Raw genomic sequence first — 18,103 nt, 5'->3', positions numbered from 1 at the left:
AAATATCTTGGATTATTTGGTAACGCGCAAGTTAAGCGCAAGAACTAGGATCCTGACAGGAATCTGGCATTTGCGCTCGATTCGAACATCTTCTCAGATAAATATAGAATTAAAGTACAGTGCGCGGCGTTACAGTGTGTAACAACCGAGAGCGACTATTTTAAAGTTGATTTAATAATTTTGTTGACAAAAATTAGTCGGCGTGGCTATGGAAATTAATATGGCTAGGAATTAGATTCTTAGATTCCTCACTTTATGTCACTGGGCTAGACAGTGAAACACGCAAATGTAGTGTATACTTCGTTAAATTACATCATTAGATACAAAGAAATTAAGTTGGTTAGTTTAATTAGTACTAAACACACGAAGATCTAAAATGCCTCTAACAATCGAGAATCAAATAACCTAAATAAAATACACAAGGTAAATGGAAATGAACTACACAAAAATATAGCTTCAAAAATGAATTAAACTAAGAACCTTATCTTTCAACTTTGCATCTATTTAGACCCAAGCAATTAGTTCTATACTTCTCAATATACCTAAATTCCATAATAATGTTTTATCATTCGATAACTAATAATACAAACCAGGGGGTAAGTCAGCCTTTTCGTGTGGGTGGTTCCAATGTTGAGTATCAGTAGGTAGATGGCAGTAGTACATTCGACCTGAAGAGTGAAGTATCAGTAGGGATGTAGCAGACAGCAGTAGATGAGCAGTAGTAACTTTGATAATCTGTAAAGCCACAACTACATCATACAAAAATCATTTCTGAGTTGTTATTAAAAACATATGTCAATAAACCCTAAAAAAGCAACACTCATGGTGTTAATCTTTTACCAAAATAATACGAAATGGTAGTTGACCCATAATTATAAACTAATTACTAACGGACCAGTTGAGAGGAATCTCAGTTCCCAGCCTGGTGGAAGCTCCTTGGCTAGGTTGTAATTCTGATCAGCCATAGTGTACATCCCACTCCCATTACTGAACTGAAACATTGATAGTATTGACACAAATGACAAAGGACTACCTACATCTTCTAAGCTGCTCTTCTGGTTGGTGAGTATCAAAATAAGCTAATTCTACATAACTACATGTCACATACTCTGACATTGGAGCTGCTTCCACTAGAACAGGAACTTTTAGACCCACTGCGACGTAACTGTCCCAACCTTGTGTCGTCAAACTCACCAGGGAAACCTTGCTGATAATCTGTATTGGGTTCAGTCAAGACCCAACCAGCCCCCCTGATGTCTGCAGTAGGGGCAACTGAAACAGTTTAATCTAAACCATGTTTTAAACTTAATTTTAAAAACAAATTTTTGCTCGCAAATGAAGTAAACATTTGTTTAAAAACTTGGTTTATTGTTCACTAAATAAAGTATAGAAGCAACTTACCATCGTTCTTTATGGCATCATTATAATTTGGCGGAAGTACCCCTTTGTTCATACAATCTAATGCATAGCTTCTGCAAGACAATAATATTATCCATTTGAAAGGAACCAGTCATTGAAAAAACTCAAGGATTTCCTTGAAAACTCAAATCAATCAAATTTATTAAAGTCGCCTTGAAAGCACCAAAAACAAACTACTTTCTACAACATTTCACGAGCAGATTATGCTGGGTTTTCCCTCGTACACCAACATCTAAAAGCTTCTCACCAAATACAACTTCCCCCAGAATTTGTGGATACCTGGAAATCTGCCAAGGCTTCCTCGCCAAAACTAGCATTCTATAATTCTGATTCGAAAAAGCTTGACAAGGTTTCGTATCAGCTGCCGCAACCTCTACATCAAAAGGAGCAGATACACCCCCATTTGCATTGTACCAAGAGAAGGACTTTGGTGCACTTGCTGCTTTTTCAGCTAAGGGCTCAATCCCATTGAGGACGAAAATCACGTTTCAATAGACTGTTTGCTCTACTCTTCCGTTAGATACCTGAATGTCAATCTTCTTTCCTCTGTACGCATGAAAAGCGACAAGAGTTGTTCTTAACATAGCAAATCTTATCCTTGTTCTTACATGTCCCCAAAATATGTCCCCAAAACATCACTAACCTAGCCGGTTTGCTCTCCAATAAATCTCTGATATGATACTTCTAAATTATTCCCACATATTTGTAAATAATTGGATTTGTACTCAAGTTGTAACTTAAATTATTTCAGAATTACAACTATTGTGTACTCAATGATGTAATTATCACTTTTGTATCCTTGTATCCCTTGTATAACATCAGTTACTGTTAAGTTCTGCAGTAAGCTTTTTTAATAATTTTGTGTTGTATATTGAGGTATTCAGATTGTTTGTATATTTGTAGTTCTATAGATTTTTATAGAATTTTAGTATTTTAGGAAATTTCATCTTTATTATCTTTGTATATCATTTTGTTAGTCTGATGAGTCTCATACATAGATCTCTTGTAGTCATCATCTATTTTTCATATGTTTTGTTAGAAAACCTGCTAACCTTTCTTGGATATCTTCTTGTTAGGTGTATCTGCCTTATTTAGTCAGGATTTAACTTGCAGTTATAAACTTCCATTTTTACTCCCGTCCAAGGCGAGATGCACGATCTCTACTGTCATTTAGGTATCATTTACAGCTGTGCATAAGGGTTAAATTTAAATCATTTAACCTTTCGGTGCTGTATAAAAATAACATTCATTTATTATTATTATTATTATTCTTTTTATTCAGTGTTCGAACAATATACACAAACAAATTCAGCGATGGTAATTGTACAACTATAAGGTTAAATACCTATAAGTAAATTCAGTGTTAAACTGAAGGGTAAAGATACTTGTGTTTATCTAGGGATAAATGTACATCTGATGGTTAAGATACTGTACTCATAATGGCACACAACTAGCAAATAAAAATCCTATCCCACCACTACTATTTAAATAGTAGTTAATGTTCAATGATGTTACAAAGTATGTGGACTCTTTGTTGACAAACTGTACAAAGATTAGTGTACAAACATTTATTACAAAAAAGTAAATCAGTTATACCAGTCAGCAAACCTTAAATTTTGCAGAAGTATGATAATAATAATATTATTCTGGTCGATTAACGTCAACTTAGTCAGGATACAAGGATACAAGGATACAACAAGGATACAAAAGTGATAATTACTTTATTGAGTACACAATAGTTGTAAATCTGAAATAATTTAAGTTACACAATTCTAATTATTTACAAGTGTGTAGGGATAATTTAGAAATGTTATATAATGCTAGTTTTAGAAAAATAGATAAATCGAGTTTGTATGGTTCAATCTTATTTTAAGGTCCTATAGCATTATGCACTTGTAGTCCGAGACGAAACGGAATCTCGTTAGCTTTTCGTGTTAAAAGCGATTTCTCGACGGTTATCACCTCTCTAGATGATTCTTAAAACATTTGGACTTCATGGCAAGGTTGAAATACATGCAATGAGGGCGTTTTCGGCCACACCCTTTTTCAGGGTTTCGCGGTCACTCGAATTATTGTATTTCAGCCCAGGAAGGTCTTAAAGACTATTCCGATACACCAAAATGTGCCTAATAGCCACATTTATATACAACTTATGAAGCAACATATACCTTAAAATGCTTTGTTTCGGAAATATGGCCGAAAAACGGTTTTTGGCTTGACGCAGTTCATAATTTCCGTGATTTTTGGCATTTCCGCCTAGGAAGGTCGTAGAGACTATTCTGATACACCAAAATGTGCCTAATAGCCACATTTATATACAACTTATGAAGCAACATATACCCTAAAAGGCTTATTTTCGGAAATGTGGCTGAAAAACGGATTTTTGTCGAGCAAACAATGACAATATTCACAAATGCAAATGGGCTATTGGACTGTTAACTAGAAAGGTCTTAAAGACTCATGAGCAACACAGCATTTGTCACAAGATGTAAGATGACTCACTTTGTGTCCAGAAACACCTACAAAAATTGGAGAATGATCTACTTTATTGGGCATCTCTTTTAATGGGCCAGGCCAGCAGCATATTTGTGTCTTACGAAATGTCAATTTTTCAAAATTACGGTTTCTTTAGTAAAGGTCAATGGGTCAGTTGCAAACAGCAAATTGTTCGCAATTGCCGACTTATGCACATCATATACTCAAAAACGCTCACTTTAGGAGTCATTAGTAAATAACTAATACATGATTTGTGAAAACTCCAACAATTTTTCCTTGGTACCAATTTAAATAAAATGTGTGACGTGCCAGACCAAAATTCAACTTCAAACTTTTTATTTATTCATGCCATGAAACCATGATATATGTTCCATGAATACCGGACCTAAAATAAATCGGCACTGGATCCGGGCAAGATTGACGCTTGACCACTGACCAGTATAAGTACCCCACTTTATAATCATAATTGACTTCACTGCCTCGACCAATATTGGTCTGTAATCCCTGGATTGAGATCTGTTGGCTGCAGTTTAATTTAGCTCATTTACCATAATAGTAATACCGCAGTGGTTTGGTTCGCATAGATTTTCCCATCGTATGATAATGTGTGTCATTCCCTCGTTTTTTAATCAAGTGGTTACTGGCTAGCTCTTTTTTATTACAGCTGCCTCGAGATCTTATCTAGGGCACTAATACATTAGTACTAGAACATTAGAACTGTAATTCTAGAACTTCAGATTAAGATTACTTGGCCGAATGGCAGGGTTTGAGATTCGACTCTATAACGCTCAGTTTAGAAGTGATTAGTAGATAACTACTGCATGATATGCGAAAACTCCAACTAGACAAGGATCATGCTTAATCAAAGTGTTCCTCGAATTGAACTTAAGTCTTGTAACCTACTGGAGTTTGGGCCACTGAATTGATCTAGGTAAACTATAGGTAAAAATATAATATTAATCATAAGCTAAAATGTACTAATCTTTGTATTCTAAATGGGGAAAAGAAGAAACATTGTCAGTCAGTCGAGAAAATTGTCAGTCAGGCTATATATATATATATGAATACGAACTGATATTAATTTTAGAATGTCGGGAAATTCATTAAGATTTTTATTCTTTGTTTTTTTAATTGTGCTACGAATCCGAGTTTGAGTTGATAACCCCGAATTTCCTGTTTGACTCTCAAAGAAAGGAACCAAGGCTTACGTTCCTCTTTTTGGCTCTGAGATCCAACTTTAAGATCGGACTTCGGAGATCCTCGCGTCGGAGATCATGTTAGTGTAACATCAGTACATGACATCAGACTTTTTTGCTTGATATTGGACCTATAAATTTAATTATATATTCGAAACAGCACGAGATGTAACCAAGGTTAAATTAGATAAGATATACCAGCTTTAGGGGTTACAAGACCCCACGAAAGGCAGGCAGAGCATCCTAAATCCTCATGCTATCCTCACGTTGACCATCTAGGTCCAAACTCCAGCCTCTCATTAAAAAACAGCTATTAGGCCCGAGATCTGTCCCTTGTCCCGTAGTGTCCCGTAAGTAAGAGATCGTTCAGATTTTGGTCATTTAGACCCCCTCCCCGCTCTAAAATCCACTTTACCCAAAGCTGGAAAAATGTCACATGTGAAACCTAAATAGCTAAATCAGCATCTCGAGACCTTCTATTATAAAAACCCCGTGATCCTACTATAAGATTATAACTTATAAGGCATAAAGGCATTGCATGCCGAAATTAAGATTCACTTCAACTGGTGATGTGAACCTGGTATGTTACCTGAATGCCCTCAGTCAAATCTCGAACCCTGCTAATGCTATTCTGCCAAGTAACCTTAATCTGAAGTTCTAGAATTACAGTTCTAATCTTCTAATGTTCTAGTATTTGTGCCCATGCCCCAGATAAGATCTCGAGGCAGCTCACAGCTGTAATAACAGAAGAAATAGCCAGTCACCACTTGATTAAAAAACGAGGGAATGACAGTTGACACACATTATCAAACGATGGGAAAATCTATGCGACTGAAAAAAAGAATATGGGGTCATTCTGAAGTGGGAACCAGACCACTGCGGTATTATAAGAAATTAGCTAAATTAAATTGCGGCCAACAAATCTCAATCCAGGGATTACAGACCAACATTGGTCGAAGCAGCGAAATCAATCATAATTAAAAAGTGGGGTACTGGTCAGCGGTCAAGCAACAATCTGATCCGGATCCAGTGCCGATTTATTTTAGGTCTGGTATTCTTGGTACATATATTAAAGTCACTATTGTGACGGTACATTAGAACTAGACAGAAACAAAGTGTGAAGGGCCTGAACGGAACCCCTCGGTTTCAATTCCTTGTTTAACACTGCCTACACTAGCCGTACAGCAAGGGTTCTCCAAGGATGGGCACATAACTCATTATGGTTTCATGGCATGAATAAATAAAAAGTTTGAAGTTGAACTTTGGTCTGGCACGTCACACATTTTATTTAAATTTGTACCAAGGAAAAATTGTTGGAGTTTTCACAAATCATGTATTAGTTATTTACTAATGACTCCTAATGTGAGCGTTTTTGAGTATATGATGTGCATGAGTCGGCAATTGCGAACAATTTGCTGTTTGTAACTGACCCATTGACCTTTACTAAAGAAACCGTAATTTTGAAAAATTGCCATTTCGTAAGACACAAATATGCTGCTGGCCTGGCCCATTAAAAGAGATGCCCAATAAAGTAGATCATTCTCCAATTTTTGTAGGTGTTTCTGGACACAAAGTGAGTCATCTTACATCTTGTGACAAATGCTGTGTTGCTCATGAGTCTTTAAGACCTTTCTAGTTAACAGTCCAATAGCCCATTTGCATTGTGAATATTGTCATTGTTTGCTCGACAAAAATCCGTTTTTCAGCCACATTTCCGAAAATAAGCCTTTTAGGGTATATGTTGCTTCATAAGTTGTATATAAATGTGGCTATTAGGCACATTTTGGTGTATCAGAATAGTCTCTACGACCTTCCTAGGCGGAAATGCCAAAAATCACGGAAATTATGAACTGCGTCAAGCCAAAAACCGTTTTTCGGCCATATTTCCGAAACAAAGCATTTTAAGGTATATGTTGCTTCATAAGTTGTATATAAATGTGGCTATTAGGCACATTTTGGTGTATCGGAATAGTCTTTAAGACCTTCCTGGGCTGAAATACAATAATTCGAGTGACCGCGAAACCCTGAAAAAGGGTGTGGCCGAAAACGCCCTCATTGCATGTATTTCAACCTTGCCATGAAGTCCAAATGTTTTAAGAATCATCTAGAGAGGTGATAACCGTTGAGAAATCGCTTTTAACACGAAAAGCTAACGAGATAGCCTTTTAGAACGGTTGGGATCCGACTATTGCCAGTATTTGAGTGGAAATCTGGGCTCTTATAGTAGGCTGTATAATTTTCGTTCACAGAGAGAATTGAATGGATTGCTCTTGCTGTGGCAGTGAGTGTGGTAGGATCTAGAGTTTTGTTGGAGAGCAAACCGACTAGGTCAGTAATGTTTAGGGGATGGAAATTGAATTTTTCCCTAACTGAGGAGTAGAGCAAACAGTCAATCAATACGTGACTTTCGTCCTCAATAGGCTTGAGCCCTTTGCTGAAAAAGCAGTAGGTGCACCAACGTTCTTCTCTTGGTACAAGGGGGGTTTCGTATCTGCCCCTTTCGATGTAGAGGTTGTGGCAGCTGATACGAAACCTTGTCAGACTTTTTCGAACATCCGGTATTTTGATAATTCGTAGGTATGCCTCTGGTTCGAAATCATGTTTAATTAAGTTATAGAATTCTAGTTTTGGCGTGGAGGCCTTGGCAGCTTTCCAGGTATTCACGAATTCTTCCCTCATGTTATGACTGATTTGGGTGGAGAGCTTAGATTTTGAGGAAGATGAGGGGGTGAAGTTGTATTTGGTGAGAAGCTTTGAGATGTTGGTATACCAAGGAAGTCCCAACATGATTTGTTCGTGAAATGCAGCACAGAGTAGTTTGTTTTCAGTGTTTTCAAGGCGACTATAGTAATCTATTGCAAGTTTGCAGGCTTCAAAGAATAGAGGGTGGCGCCCGCTTTCGCCCCAGCAACCTATATTTGATGCTTTTGAATGTACAGACAAAGACCACTTGATAAACTTTAGGTGGAATTTTTCATAGTGGTCTTGTGCAATGTAATTCAAGGTGTGCTGGGGGTTGGCTTTGTCATCTATTTTTGAAAGGTATCTCATGGTTTTTGAGTGGGGGCATAAGACTTGACAGCCATAAAGCAGGATTGGTTTTATTAAGGAGTCAAATAGAATATTAAGGGCACGGTGTGAGAGGGCATCCTTAACTATTTTTCCTTTGAGGCCATAGAGAGCACGAAGAGCCTTGGCCCTCAGCTCAGTATTTAAGCAAGTTATAGACATATTTCATACGTATCAAATTGGGATGATGATTAATCACTCCACACTCGCAACTCGACTGTCACGTGACTTTTTAACCCGTTTTCTAAGCTGACCCTGAACGACTATTCGAAATCCAAACCCTTTAATCTGATCCAAACACTAATCCTAACCCAATCCCTAACAAAAGCATATAATAATAATAATAATAAAATTTGGTAGCTTAAACACAAACTCTAAGCCCAGTGGATAAACCACAAAACTTATGCTCTATTGTGTGAAACAAAGATACTAGATCAAGATAACTATCAAGGAGTGTATGCATACTTAGGACATAAAAAGTTTTGGAACGAAGATGACATGCTTATGAAGCGAGCTAACAGTCTAATTGCTAATAAGTTCAAAAAGATCATGACATTAGGTTGCATCCTAAACAGTTTAAGCAAATAACATAAAGTTATATTGTCAATTAATCGCTCATGCCATAACTTTTCTTAAACAGGTGAGTTTTTAATAATGTTTTGAACAGATCAACATCAGAACAAGTCTTAATTTCAATTGGTAGTTGGTTCCAGATTTTCGGAGCAACAGTCTGAAACACTCTTGGGTGCGATCTTGTAGATCCGACAGGTAGGTGTAAGGAGGAAGTTCTTCTGCTACTCGAACTAACAAATGTTACTAGATCACACAGATATGCAGGAGCAACACCATTGACTGCTTTGAAAATCAGTAAACATAACTTAAACTCAATCCTTTCCTTCACCTTGAGCCAATGAAGGGATTTGAGCTTCTCCTCGACTGAGTCTCTCTTCTTTAATCCAAAAACCAGACGGCATGCTCGGTTCTGAATGTTCTGCAGCTGCGTAATTGAGGCTTGACTACAACCATAGTAAAGCACATTGCAGTAGTCTAGCGATGAGATTACAATTGCTTGAGTCAGTGTTCCCATCTGTTTGGTTGTGAGGAATGTTTTCATCTTAGCAAGGTCTCTTAGTTTCAGAAAACACGATGTTTTAAGTTGCTTGATTTGCTCACCAAAGTTTAGTTGAGAGTCGAGACGAAATCCGAGGTTCTTTGCAACAGGTGACAGCCTGACACACGTCTCAGAGTTAACAAACACGCCCCCTATAGACAGCTGCTGGAGAACAAGCGGTGTCCCAAAAACAAGAATCTCAGTTTTTCCTGCATTGAGCTGTAGATAATGTTTTTTCATCCAGTCATTAATTTCTTGGAAACATTTGGGAACATCGTTGATAAGGACGGTGGGCTCCTCGTTTGGCTTGAAACTTTTATACAGCTGATGATCGTCGGCGTAACCCTGGATGGAGAAGTTCAAATCATGTGCTGCTGAGTACAAAGAGCGAATGTAGATGTTGAACAGGACCGGACCCAGCACAGAGCCCTGTGGGACTCCAAACTTAATCACTATTTCATAAGATTCCTCATTTCCAACTTTAATCGTTTGACATCTACCTGTGAGGAAGCTGCTGAACCATTTCCAAGCTGTCCCTGTTATTCCCAACTCATTTCTGAGGATGTTCAGTAGTTTGCAGTGGTCAACTGTATCAAAAGCTGCGCTGAGATCTAGGAGAAGAACAACAGTTGCCTTGCTTTCTGTAGATGCAATGAGCAGATCGTTAACAACTCTCACAAGCAGAGTCTCGGTGCTGTGTTTTGATTTGTATCCAGACTGCTGTGGGATGTTCAGGTTGTTGTTTTCTAGATGTTCATTTAGACGCCTGAGCACTACTCTTTCTATCAACTTGCCTACAAAACTAAGGTTAGATATTGGTCTGTAGTTCTTGAGATTATCACTATCTAATCCCTTGCCCTTGATCAGGGGTGTGATATGAGCTAGTTTAGCGCCATCAATACTGCCAGAAGATAATGAAGCATTTACTATGTCAACTAAGACGGGTAGTAGAACCTCAAGGTGCTGAAACCCTAAACATAACAAAAAATTAGACCAACTTTCTTATACAGTCATATCACGTGATCTAAACAGTTTTTCGCCATTATCTTGCCAGTGGAGCATTTTAATACATCGATTCAACCAACTTGGTTTCGACTGGGGGGGCCCTTTTAGAAGATCGATGATTTAGCACACTCCATCAAATTGGATGTGCTTTCGGTGGAAAAGAGATATAACCTGTGAAAATACAAAATAAGACAATATTTGCTTGTGCGCTTGATCTTCATTATTGTTCATACTACGGTGTACTAATTTTGCAAAAATATGCGCGGCGCGCCTAACATTTTAATTTAATTTAATTTGAAAATCACACTTTGGCCATAATATTAATTGACGATGTCAATTCATCTCAACTCGGCGCGGCATAGTAGCGCATCTCGCTACAAGCCATAATAGTATGTAGTGCTAGTAGTGCCCACAATTTTTTTTGGATTTTAAAACCACAAAAAATGAAGCGATTTGTTTGCAAATTTAAAACTATTGTATAAAGTAGCGTATATGGTATATTGATAATTGTATAATATTAATAAAGAGCAGTTAAGTAGAAAGAGCAATGAAAATAGCAGTGGAATAGCATGAAGCAATCGTTGATACATGTTTCGTATCCCAATATCATCATACGTTGCATGCCACTTTTCGCGCGCGAAGCGCGCGCCGCCGAAGGCGGAAAAAGGGGTAATACAATGAAGGAAATCGGACTTTTTGGAGGGACGCATATTTTGCGTCCCTATTATCCTATTTGACCAAATATGGGAGTAATTGACTGAGATGGTGCGCGCGCGCCACCAAAACAGTTAAATGCATTGTTTTTGACTAAGTTGCAATATTGAATATTTGTGATTTGTGAGTTTACTTGATATCTTTATACTATTTTTATTATTTAAACGACTTTATTAAGTCATTGGAACCTTCATACGAACAAAAATGTTGACCATTGTTAATGATCTGGCCCGGCGCGCGCTACTTCGTAGCACTTGCCATCGGGCCATTTCGAGAAGAAAGCGGCGCGCACTACTTCGAAGAAATTTAGACGAGTAACATCCGTCAAACAAAAATGTAAATGTTTTAATATTTGTGTAAACCAAAAACTTGTAATTTTGTTCCATGCCAAACTGCTTAATTTTTGTACGGCGCTACTAATCCATGAAACTCGCGCTCTATTTATATTTCGCATTGGATATATAGATGACCAATGATATCGCAGTATTAAAGTCATGTGATACCGCGATGAGCTAGCTGGCGACCTGGCGTCTGCCTAAGATCATATTTATGCTTTCTCCTATTTTATCACTCGATAGCGGTAACTCTTTACATATGCTTTGTGCTTATACTTTTTTGTTCAACCTGTACCTGTTGTTCAATTTGTTTAACATTTCTTTGGTTATTTCAAACCACTTCAATCCCCAAATTTATACATCTAACCATCTCTCTGGTTGCTTCCATCTCGTTAAAGCCAAGGCTCGACCGGGACCGCTTTTTGGCCGGGACTGGGAAAAAGTGCCGGAACCGGGATTAAGACCGGGACCGGGATTAGGGATCAGGATTAAGCCGGAATCCTGGTCTTATCACAAGTTGGGCATTCTCCAGTACTGTTTGGCTATTATGGCTGATCACCTCCAATCCAACCTCATATCATGTTGTCTTGTTGATGTAATAGAATCTACTTCTAGTTTTCTTCAATTCTGCTACCTCTATTCTAGCTCTTTCGAGCAATCTCTGAATGCTACTTCCTGCTCTATCTAGCTTCCACCAACGCTCAATAATTGTTGTTATGCTACCACTAGCACTTGCAAATGTTAGCCCTATCCAGCAACCTCAGACTTATTCCTACTCTGTCCAGCTATCACCAGCACCTGCAAATTACAAAAATCATATATTTGCGCCTGAGGGTAATTTAGAAATTGCCCCCTTAGGGTTGGAACTACTGATAAAATGTGCGTACATTATCAATTCTGATCCAGAATGACCTTACAAAGGACCTGGATTCTAGAAAAGTTGTAGACACTAAACTGCATACTCGATTTCAATTAGCTTCTAGATTTTGTTCACTCTCGCCCCGGTGAAAACCGACCAAGTACGTGCACTCAAGCAGATCATTTAGGAATGAGGATCTCATCGCGTGAAAATTTAGCACCTACTCAGTCTGGTGACCGGGTATGATTCAGATCAGATCCCATGATCGCAAAGCGGTTCTTGGTAGTGATTTCGATACAGAGAGAAACTGTCCGGGAGTTGAAATAGAACGGTAAATTATACTTATAGTCATTCGAAGTCATATCTCACACGTGTTAATTTGTAGTTATATGTTATAGTTATACTGCATACTGGAACCAAGTAAAATAACAGCTAGTCGTTAATACTTATAGTTTTGAAATACTACTTATTAGCTTGTTTAGTTCGAGCAGAAATGTTATTGACGAAATTTTATTCGCATGCCTTATATTTTTCTTGCAATTAATATTACCGAAAATTAACAAGTTTTGAAAAGCTTTACAGACATCTTTACTTGATACAATAACTTATTATCAGTTTTATTTTTACTTACAACATGTGTGTAGTCGTTTTACATTTGGTTGCAAATAGCGAGCTCTGTTATCAGCTGTTGTAACTTGCGATAAGAAGTGCTTGTCTTTTAGTGTGATCGTTGTGTAGCCTGTATACAAGAACTGTACATTGGAATATACACGATGCAGTACTCATACCATGAACATACGAAGCATTTGGTCGATGACCCCGATAATGATGATCTGTTTAGTGCCAGACATGCAGATCAGGTAGCGAGAGCTACAAACAGTGTTTTTAATGAAATGTGCCATGAACTGGATGTTAAGGAATACGGAGATCTAGTATTGAAAAACCTGAACAAACGATCAGTTTCGAAAGAAAAACTGTGTGATTGGCTGCAAACTGTTTGTTTCATTTTGAATCGTTATGCAGCTCCTCATTTGCAAATGGCTGCGGAGAGAGTAGATAAACAGAACATTTCAGTAATCGCGGAGCAGAAAACTGTCATTGATTTGCAGAAGAAGCTCATTGAAAAGAAGGACGAAGAACTCAAGTCTGTCCAAACAACTGTGCAGACAGAGATGAAATCATATTCTTCTGCCTTGAAGAAGACTTGTGCAGCTGCTCTTACGCCAAAGAAGATCTGTACTGCAGTTAAGACAATAGCTGAAAAAGATGAAAGAAGCAGAAACGTCGTAATCTATGGAATAAGCTTATCCGACGGCGAGAAGTTAGAAAACAAAGTTGCTGAAGTTCTTGGTGAGATAAACGAGAAACCTTCATTTCGTGACTGTTGTAGAGTTGGTTTGAAGAGAGCCGGCACATTAATACGACCTACTAAACTATCTCTGAATAGCTCTGATATGGTTTCTCAGGTGCTGCGAAAAGCGAAACTACTACGCACAAAAGAGGGCTATAAAAGTATCTACATTTGCCCAGACAGATCGGTGGAAGAAAGGAGGGCTTACAAGAAGCTCTGGGAGGAATTGAAAGAGAAGAGGAAAGCAGAGCCTAACAGAGTTCATTTCATAAGGAACAATAAGATTGTCAGCTCTGATAAGAACAGTGTATCAGCCTCGTCTGAAGAAATTTGAACTGTTTCACATTCTTCACCACACATTTATTTTATCACAATTTTGTTTCACATTTTTACAAATCATATCGGGGCCATGTAATTGCGGGCACATTTTACTGTGCAGTACCGTGTTTGGTCTCCCGTCAGATTTTGCAGACGGGGGCAATAGTTTATTCGAGTTTATTTCATACGTTGTAATTGCTGTACTCTGTAAAGTTTGAAAAGTATTTAATAAAAACCAGTACCACCAATACCATCTGTCACATTTGACTTGAAATTAATTCAAAGTTTGCAAGCATTCAATTTGTAAATCTATTGCTTACACGTGCAGTATTTAGACAATTTCAAAATGGCTTTGTGAGCCACTCATAAATTACATAGGAGAATATGACTCATTTTTAACCCCCTCTACCACAGTTGCCTTGAGTCTTAAAATTGAAAACCCCTCGCATCACCTGGGGGGCATCAACCTCATGGTTCTAGACTAGTAGTAGTTACATATTATATAGTAAGTTGACCAAAACCCACCATGGATAGAGTGGACCGCTTTCAGTGTCTCTCTTTTTCAAACAAAACTAGGAAATGATATTAATTTGAATAATAATTAATAATAATTATAACTCGTGCAAGTCCGAAATGGGCCGTGTGCTGCTTCTAGGAAGTACATATGACAATGCATATCAGCACACTGTTGGCTTTCTTAGAGACCTGATGAGAACCAAGCGGAAATCATGATTGCCTGGTAAGCAAGTTCACACTCATTCCGAATGGCGGTAGACTTTACAGCTACACTGCAGCTTACACTGTAGTGGGAATCGCGTCACTGATATCCTCCGAGCATAATTACCAGGATAAATCCTGTACCAATCACAGCTTGGTGACCTGGCCTGCCTGCCTCAGACGGGGTTTGAACCCCGGTCTTCCGCGTGGGAGGCGAGTGGAGTACCACTACACCACCCGGCCGACATATATATTAATTTGAATAACCGTCCGCAAATGCAAAATGATACCGAGAATGAAATCGGTCGCTCGCTTTTATATGGAGGTTTTTTCTTTAAAACCTCCACATAAGTATTTCTTATTCCTGTCAACTTTGACATTATAAATTAGAATGTTTTGAACTAAAAATAAACCTGCTGAACGACTTTCCATGAGCCATAATGCCTGAAAAACAGCTTCTCCCGTTATTAAATTTAAAGTTAAAGGCTCTGTGCTATTAGTTGGCTATTGTCATGAATACTTTTATTATGTGTAAACATTTGGGACCTACTCGTTGATATTTTATCAAACACTTTATTGTCAGAGCTATACAATTGTTTGATTTTAAATTTTAATTGTTCGTCCTATAAATCAAAATTCTGATCAGTAACATTTAAGGTCATGACTCAATGAGACAATTTTACTTACTTTAGATTACATCGATTCAAAAATAGATGGTAGTTGAAAAGTTATTACAATAAACGTTACGGTCTGTACTTAAACATCAACTTTATTTGGTAATGATAACACCATTCAGAATGGCAGAATGTGGACAACAAGATGTGGAAGGGTTCGTTAAAAAAGAAGTATCAGACATCGACACCTTTCAGTCAACTACAATCTTCTTATCAAATAACGCGTCCAAGTTTGAAGATGAGACAAAATATCACTTTGACCTCGAAGTAAAGACCGAAGATTTAACAGCTGAAAATTTCGAACTTGGAAATGGAACTGCACAATTGTATTTAAACACTGAAGGAACAAAAATAGAAGTATTGCCAGTGTATAAAGCGGAGATTTGTGACACGACTATAAAAAGTGAACCTCTAGACGGTGAATGTAATGCAAGTCCCAGCTCCTCTCTTTCTAATGATCCTCTAAATACCTACCCTCAAAGCATTGTGGATATCTCCAAATTTATTAATATTGGAGATACTGTTCTGTCTGAACGCAATTTAAAGAAGTACATGTCGACTCGTACTGGAGAGAAACCTTATAAATGTGATATTTGTAGCTACTCAGCCAACCGAATTGGCGCTCTTATTCGTCACAAACGAACCCACACTGGAGAGAAACCTTTTAAATGTGATGTTTGTAGCTACTCAGCCTCGCAAATTAGCAATCTTATTTGTCACAAACGAAAACACACTGGGGAGAAGCCTTATGAATGTGATATTTGTAGCTACTCAACCGCAAAAAGTGGCAATCTTATTTGTCACAAACGAATACACACCGGGGAAAAACCTTATAAATGTGATATTTGTAGCTATTCAGCCAAACGAATTGGCGCTGTTATTTGTCACAAGCGAATACACACTGGAGAGAAACCTTACAAATGTGATATTTGTAGCTACTCAGCCGCAAAAAGTGACAACCTGACTTCTCACAAGCGAATACACACTGGAAAGAAACCTTATAAATGTGATATTTGTAGCTACTCAGCCTCGCAGAGCGGCACTCTTGCTTCTCATAAACGAACACACACCGGAGAAAAACCTTATTCTTGTAGTTTGTGTGACTACAGGGCTAGCCATTCAATTAGTTTACAGACCCATATGATGAGTCACTCTAGAGAGAAACTGTCCGGGAGTTGAAATAGAACGGTGAATTATAGTCATTCGAAGTCATATCTCACACGTGTTAATTTGTAGTTATATGTTATACTTATAGTTATACTGCATACTGGAACCAAGTGAAATAACAGCTAGTCGTTAATACTTATAGTTTTGAAATACTACCTATTAGCTTGTTTAGTTCGAGCAGAAATGTTATTGACGAAATTTTATTCGCATGCCTTATATTTTTCTTGCTTAATATTACCGAAAATTAACAAGTTTTGAAAAGCTTTACAGACATCTTTACTTGATACAATAACTTATTATCAGTTTATTTTTACCACCAATACCATCTTAACGGGTGATACTCGTAAAATATCTTTTCCATATAGGACCGTCGACGAGTTTAACTCGGTGCACGTCCTGGTAGGTTATAAACCTACAAATACCATCTGTCTCATTTGACTTGAAATTAATTCAAAGTTTGCAAGCATTAAATTTGTAAATCTATTGCTTACACGTGCAGTATTTAGACAATTTCAAATTGGCTTTGTGAGCCACTCATAAATTACATTGGAGAATATGACTCATTTTTAACCCCCTCTACCATAGTTGCCTTGAGTCTTAAAATTGAAAACCCCTCGTATCACCAGGGGGCATCAACCTCATGGTTCTAGAATAGTAGTAGTTACATATATAGTAAGTTGACCAAAACCCACCATGGATAGAGTGGACCGCTTTCAGTGTCTCTCTTTTTCAAACAAAAGGAAATGATATTAATTTGAATTACCGTCCGCAAATGCAAAATGATACCGAGAATGAAATCGGTCGCTCGCTTTTATATGGAGGTTTTTTCTTTAAAACCTCCAGTCCACATAAGTATATCTTGTTCCTGTCAACTTTTACATTATAAATTAGAATGTTTTGAACTAAAAATAAACCTGCTGAACGACTTTCCATGAGCCTTAATGCCTGAAAACAGCTTCTCCCGTTATTAAATTTAAAGCTTTAAAGGCTCTGTGCTATTTAATTGGCTATTGTCAATTGTCATGAATACTTTTATTATGTGTAAACATTTGGGACCTACTTATTGATATTTTATCAAACACTTTATTGTCAGAGCTATACAATTGTTTGATTTTAAATTTTAATTGTTCGTCCTATAAATCAAATTCTGATCAGTAACATTTAAGGTCATGTCTCAATGAGGCAATTTTACTTCTTTAGATTACATCGATTCAAAAATAGATGGTAGTTGAAAAGTTATTACAATAAACGTTACGGTCTGTACTTAAAAATCAACTTTATTTGATAATGATAACACCATTCAGAATGGCAGAATGTGGACAACAAGATGTGGAAGGGTTCGTTAAAAAAGAAGTATCACTATCAGACATCGACACCTTTCAGTCAACTACAATCCTTCTACCAAATAACGCGTCAAAGTTTGAAGATGATACAAAATATCACCTTGACCTCGAAATAAAGACCGAAGATTTAACAGCTGAAAATTTCGAACTTGGAAATGGAACCGCACAATTGTATTTAAACACTGAAGGAACAAAAATAGAAGTATTGCCAGTGTATAAAGCGGAGATTTGTGACACGACTATAAAAAGTGAACCTCTAGACGGTGAATGTAATGCAAGTCCACCCAGCTCCTCTCTTTCTAATGATCCTCTGAATACCAACCCTCAAA

The 18,103-nt window shown here is 37.5% G+C and overlaps 1 protein-coding gene across 4 annotated transcripts in view; it reads right to left on the bottom strand.

The window, feature by feature from the left end:
• The window catches only part of LOC134824671 (protein salvador homolog 1-like), a 201,861-nt gene that overhangs the window by 11,439 nt on the left and 172,319 nt on the right, over nucleotides 1–18,103 (bottom strand). For 2 of the 4 annotated variants that reach the window (XM_063836634.1, XM_063836638.1), the window contains exons 2-5: nucleotides 1,402–1,472; nucleotides 1,109–1,272; nucleotides 896–992; nucleotides 591–668 (exon numbers count right to left, since the gene is read on the bottom strand). The exons of the other annotated variants lie outside the window; for them this stretch is intronic. In XM_063836634.1, coding sequence (XP_063692704.1) covers nucleotides 591–668; nucleotides 896–992; nucleotides 1,109–1,272; nucleotides 1,402–1,453 — 391 coding nt within the window. In that variant the 5' untranslated portion in view covers nucleotides 1,454–1,472. The remainder of the gene's footprint in view (nucleotides 1–590; nucleotides 669–895; nucleotides 993–1,108; nucleotides 1,273–1,401; nucleotides 1,473–18,103) is intronic. 4 annotated transcript variants of the gene reach the window in all.

Source organism: Bolinopsis microptera, chromosome 13 (genome assembly GCF_026151205.1).
Source record: "Bolinopsis microptera isolate Bmic1 chromosome 13, MBARI_Bmic_1.0, whole genome shotgun sequence".
Taxonomy (NCBI): Eukaryota; Metazoa; Ctenophora; class Tentaculata; order Lobata; family Bolinopsidae; genus Bolinopsis; species Bolinopsis microptera.
Note: the sequence above shows the minus strand (reverse complement) of the source record. Positions and strands in the feature narration are given on the sequence as shown.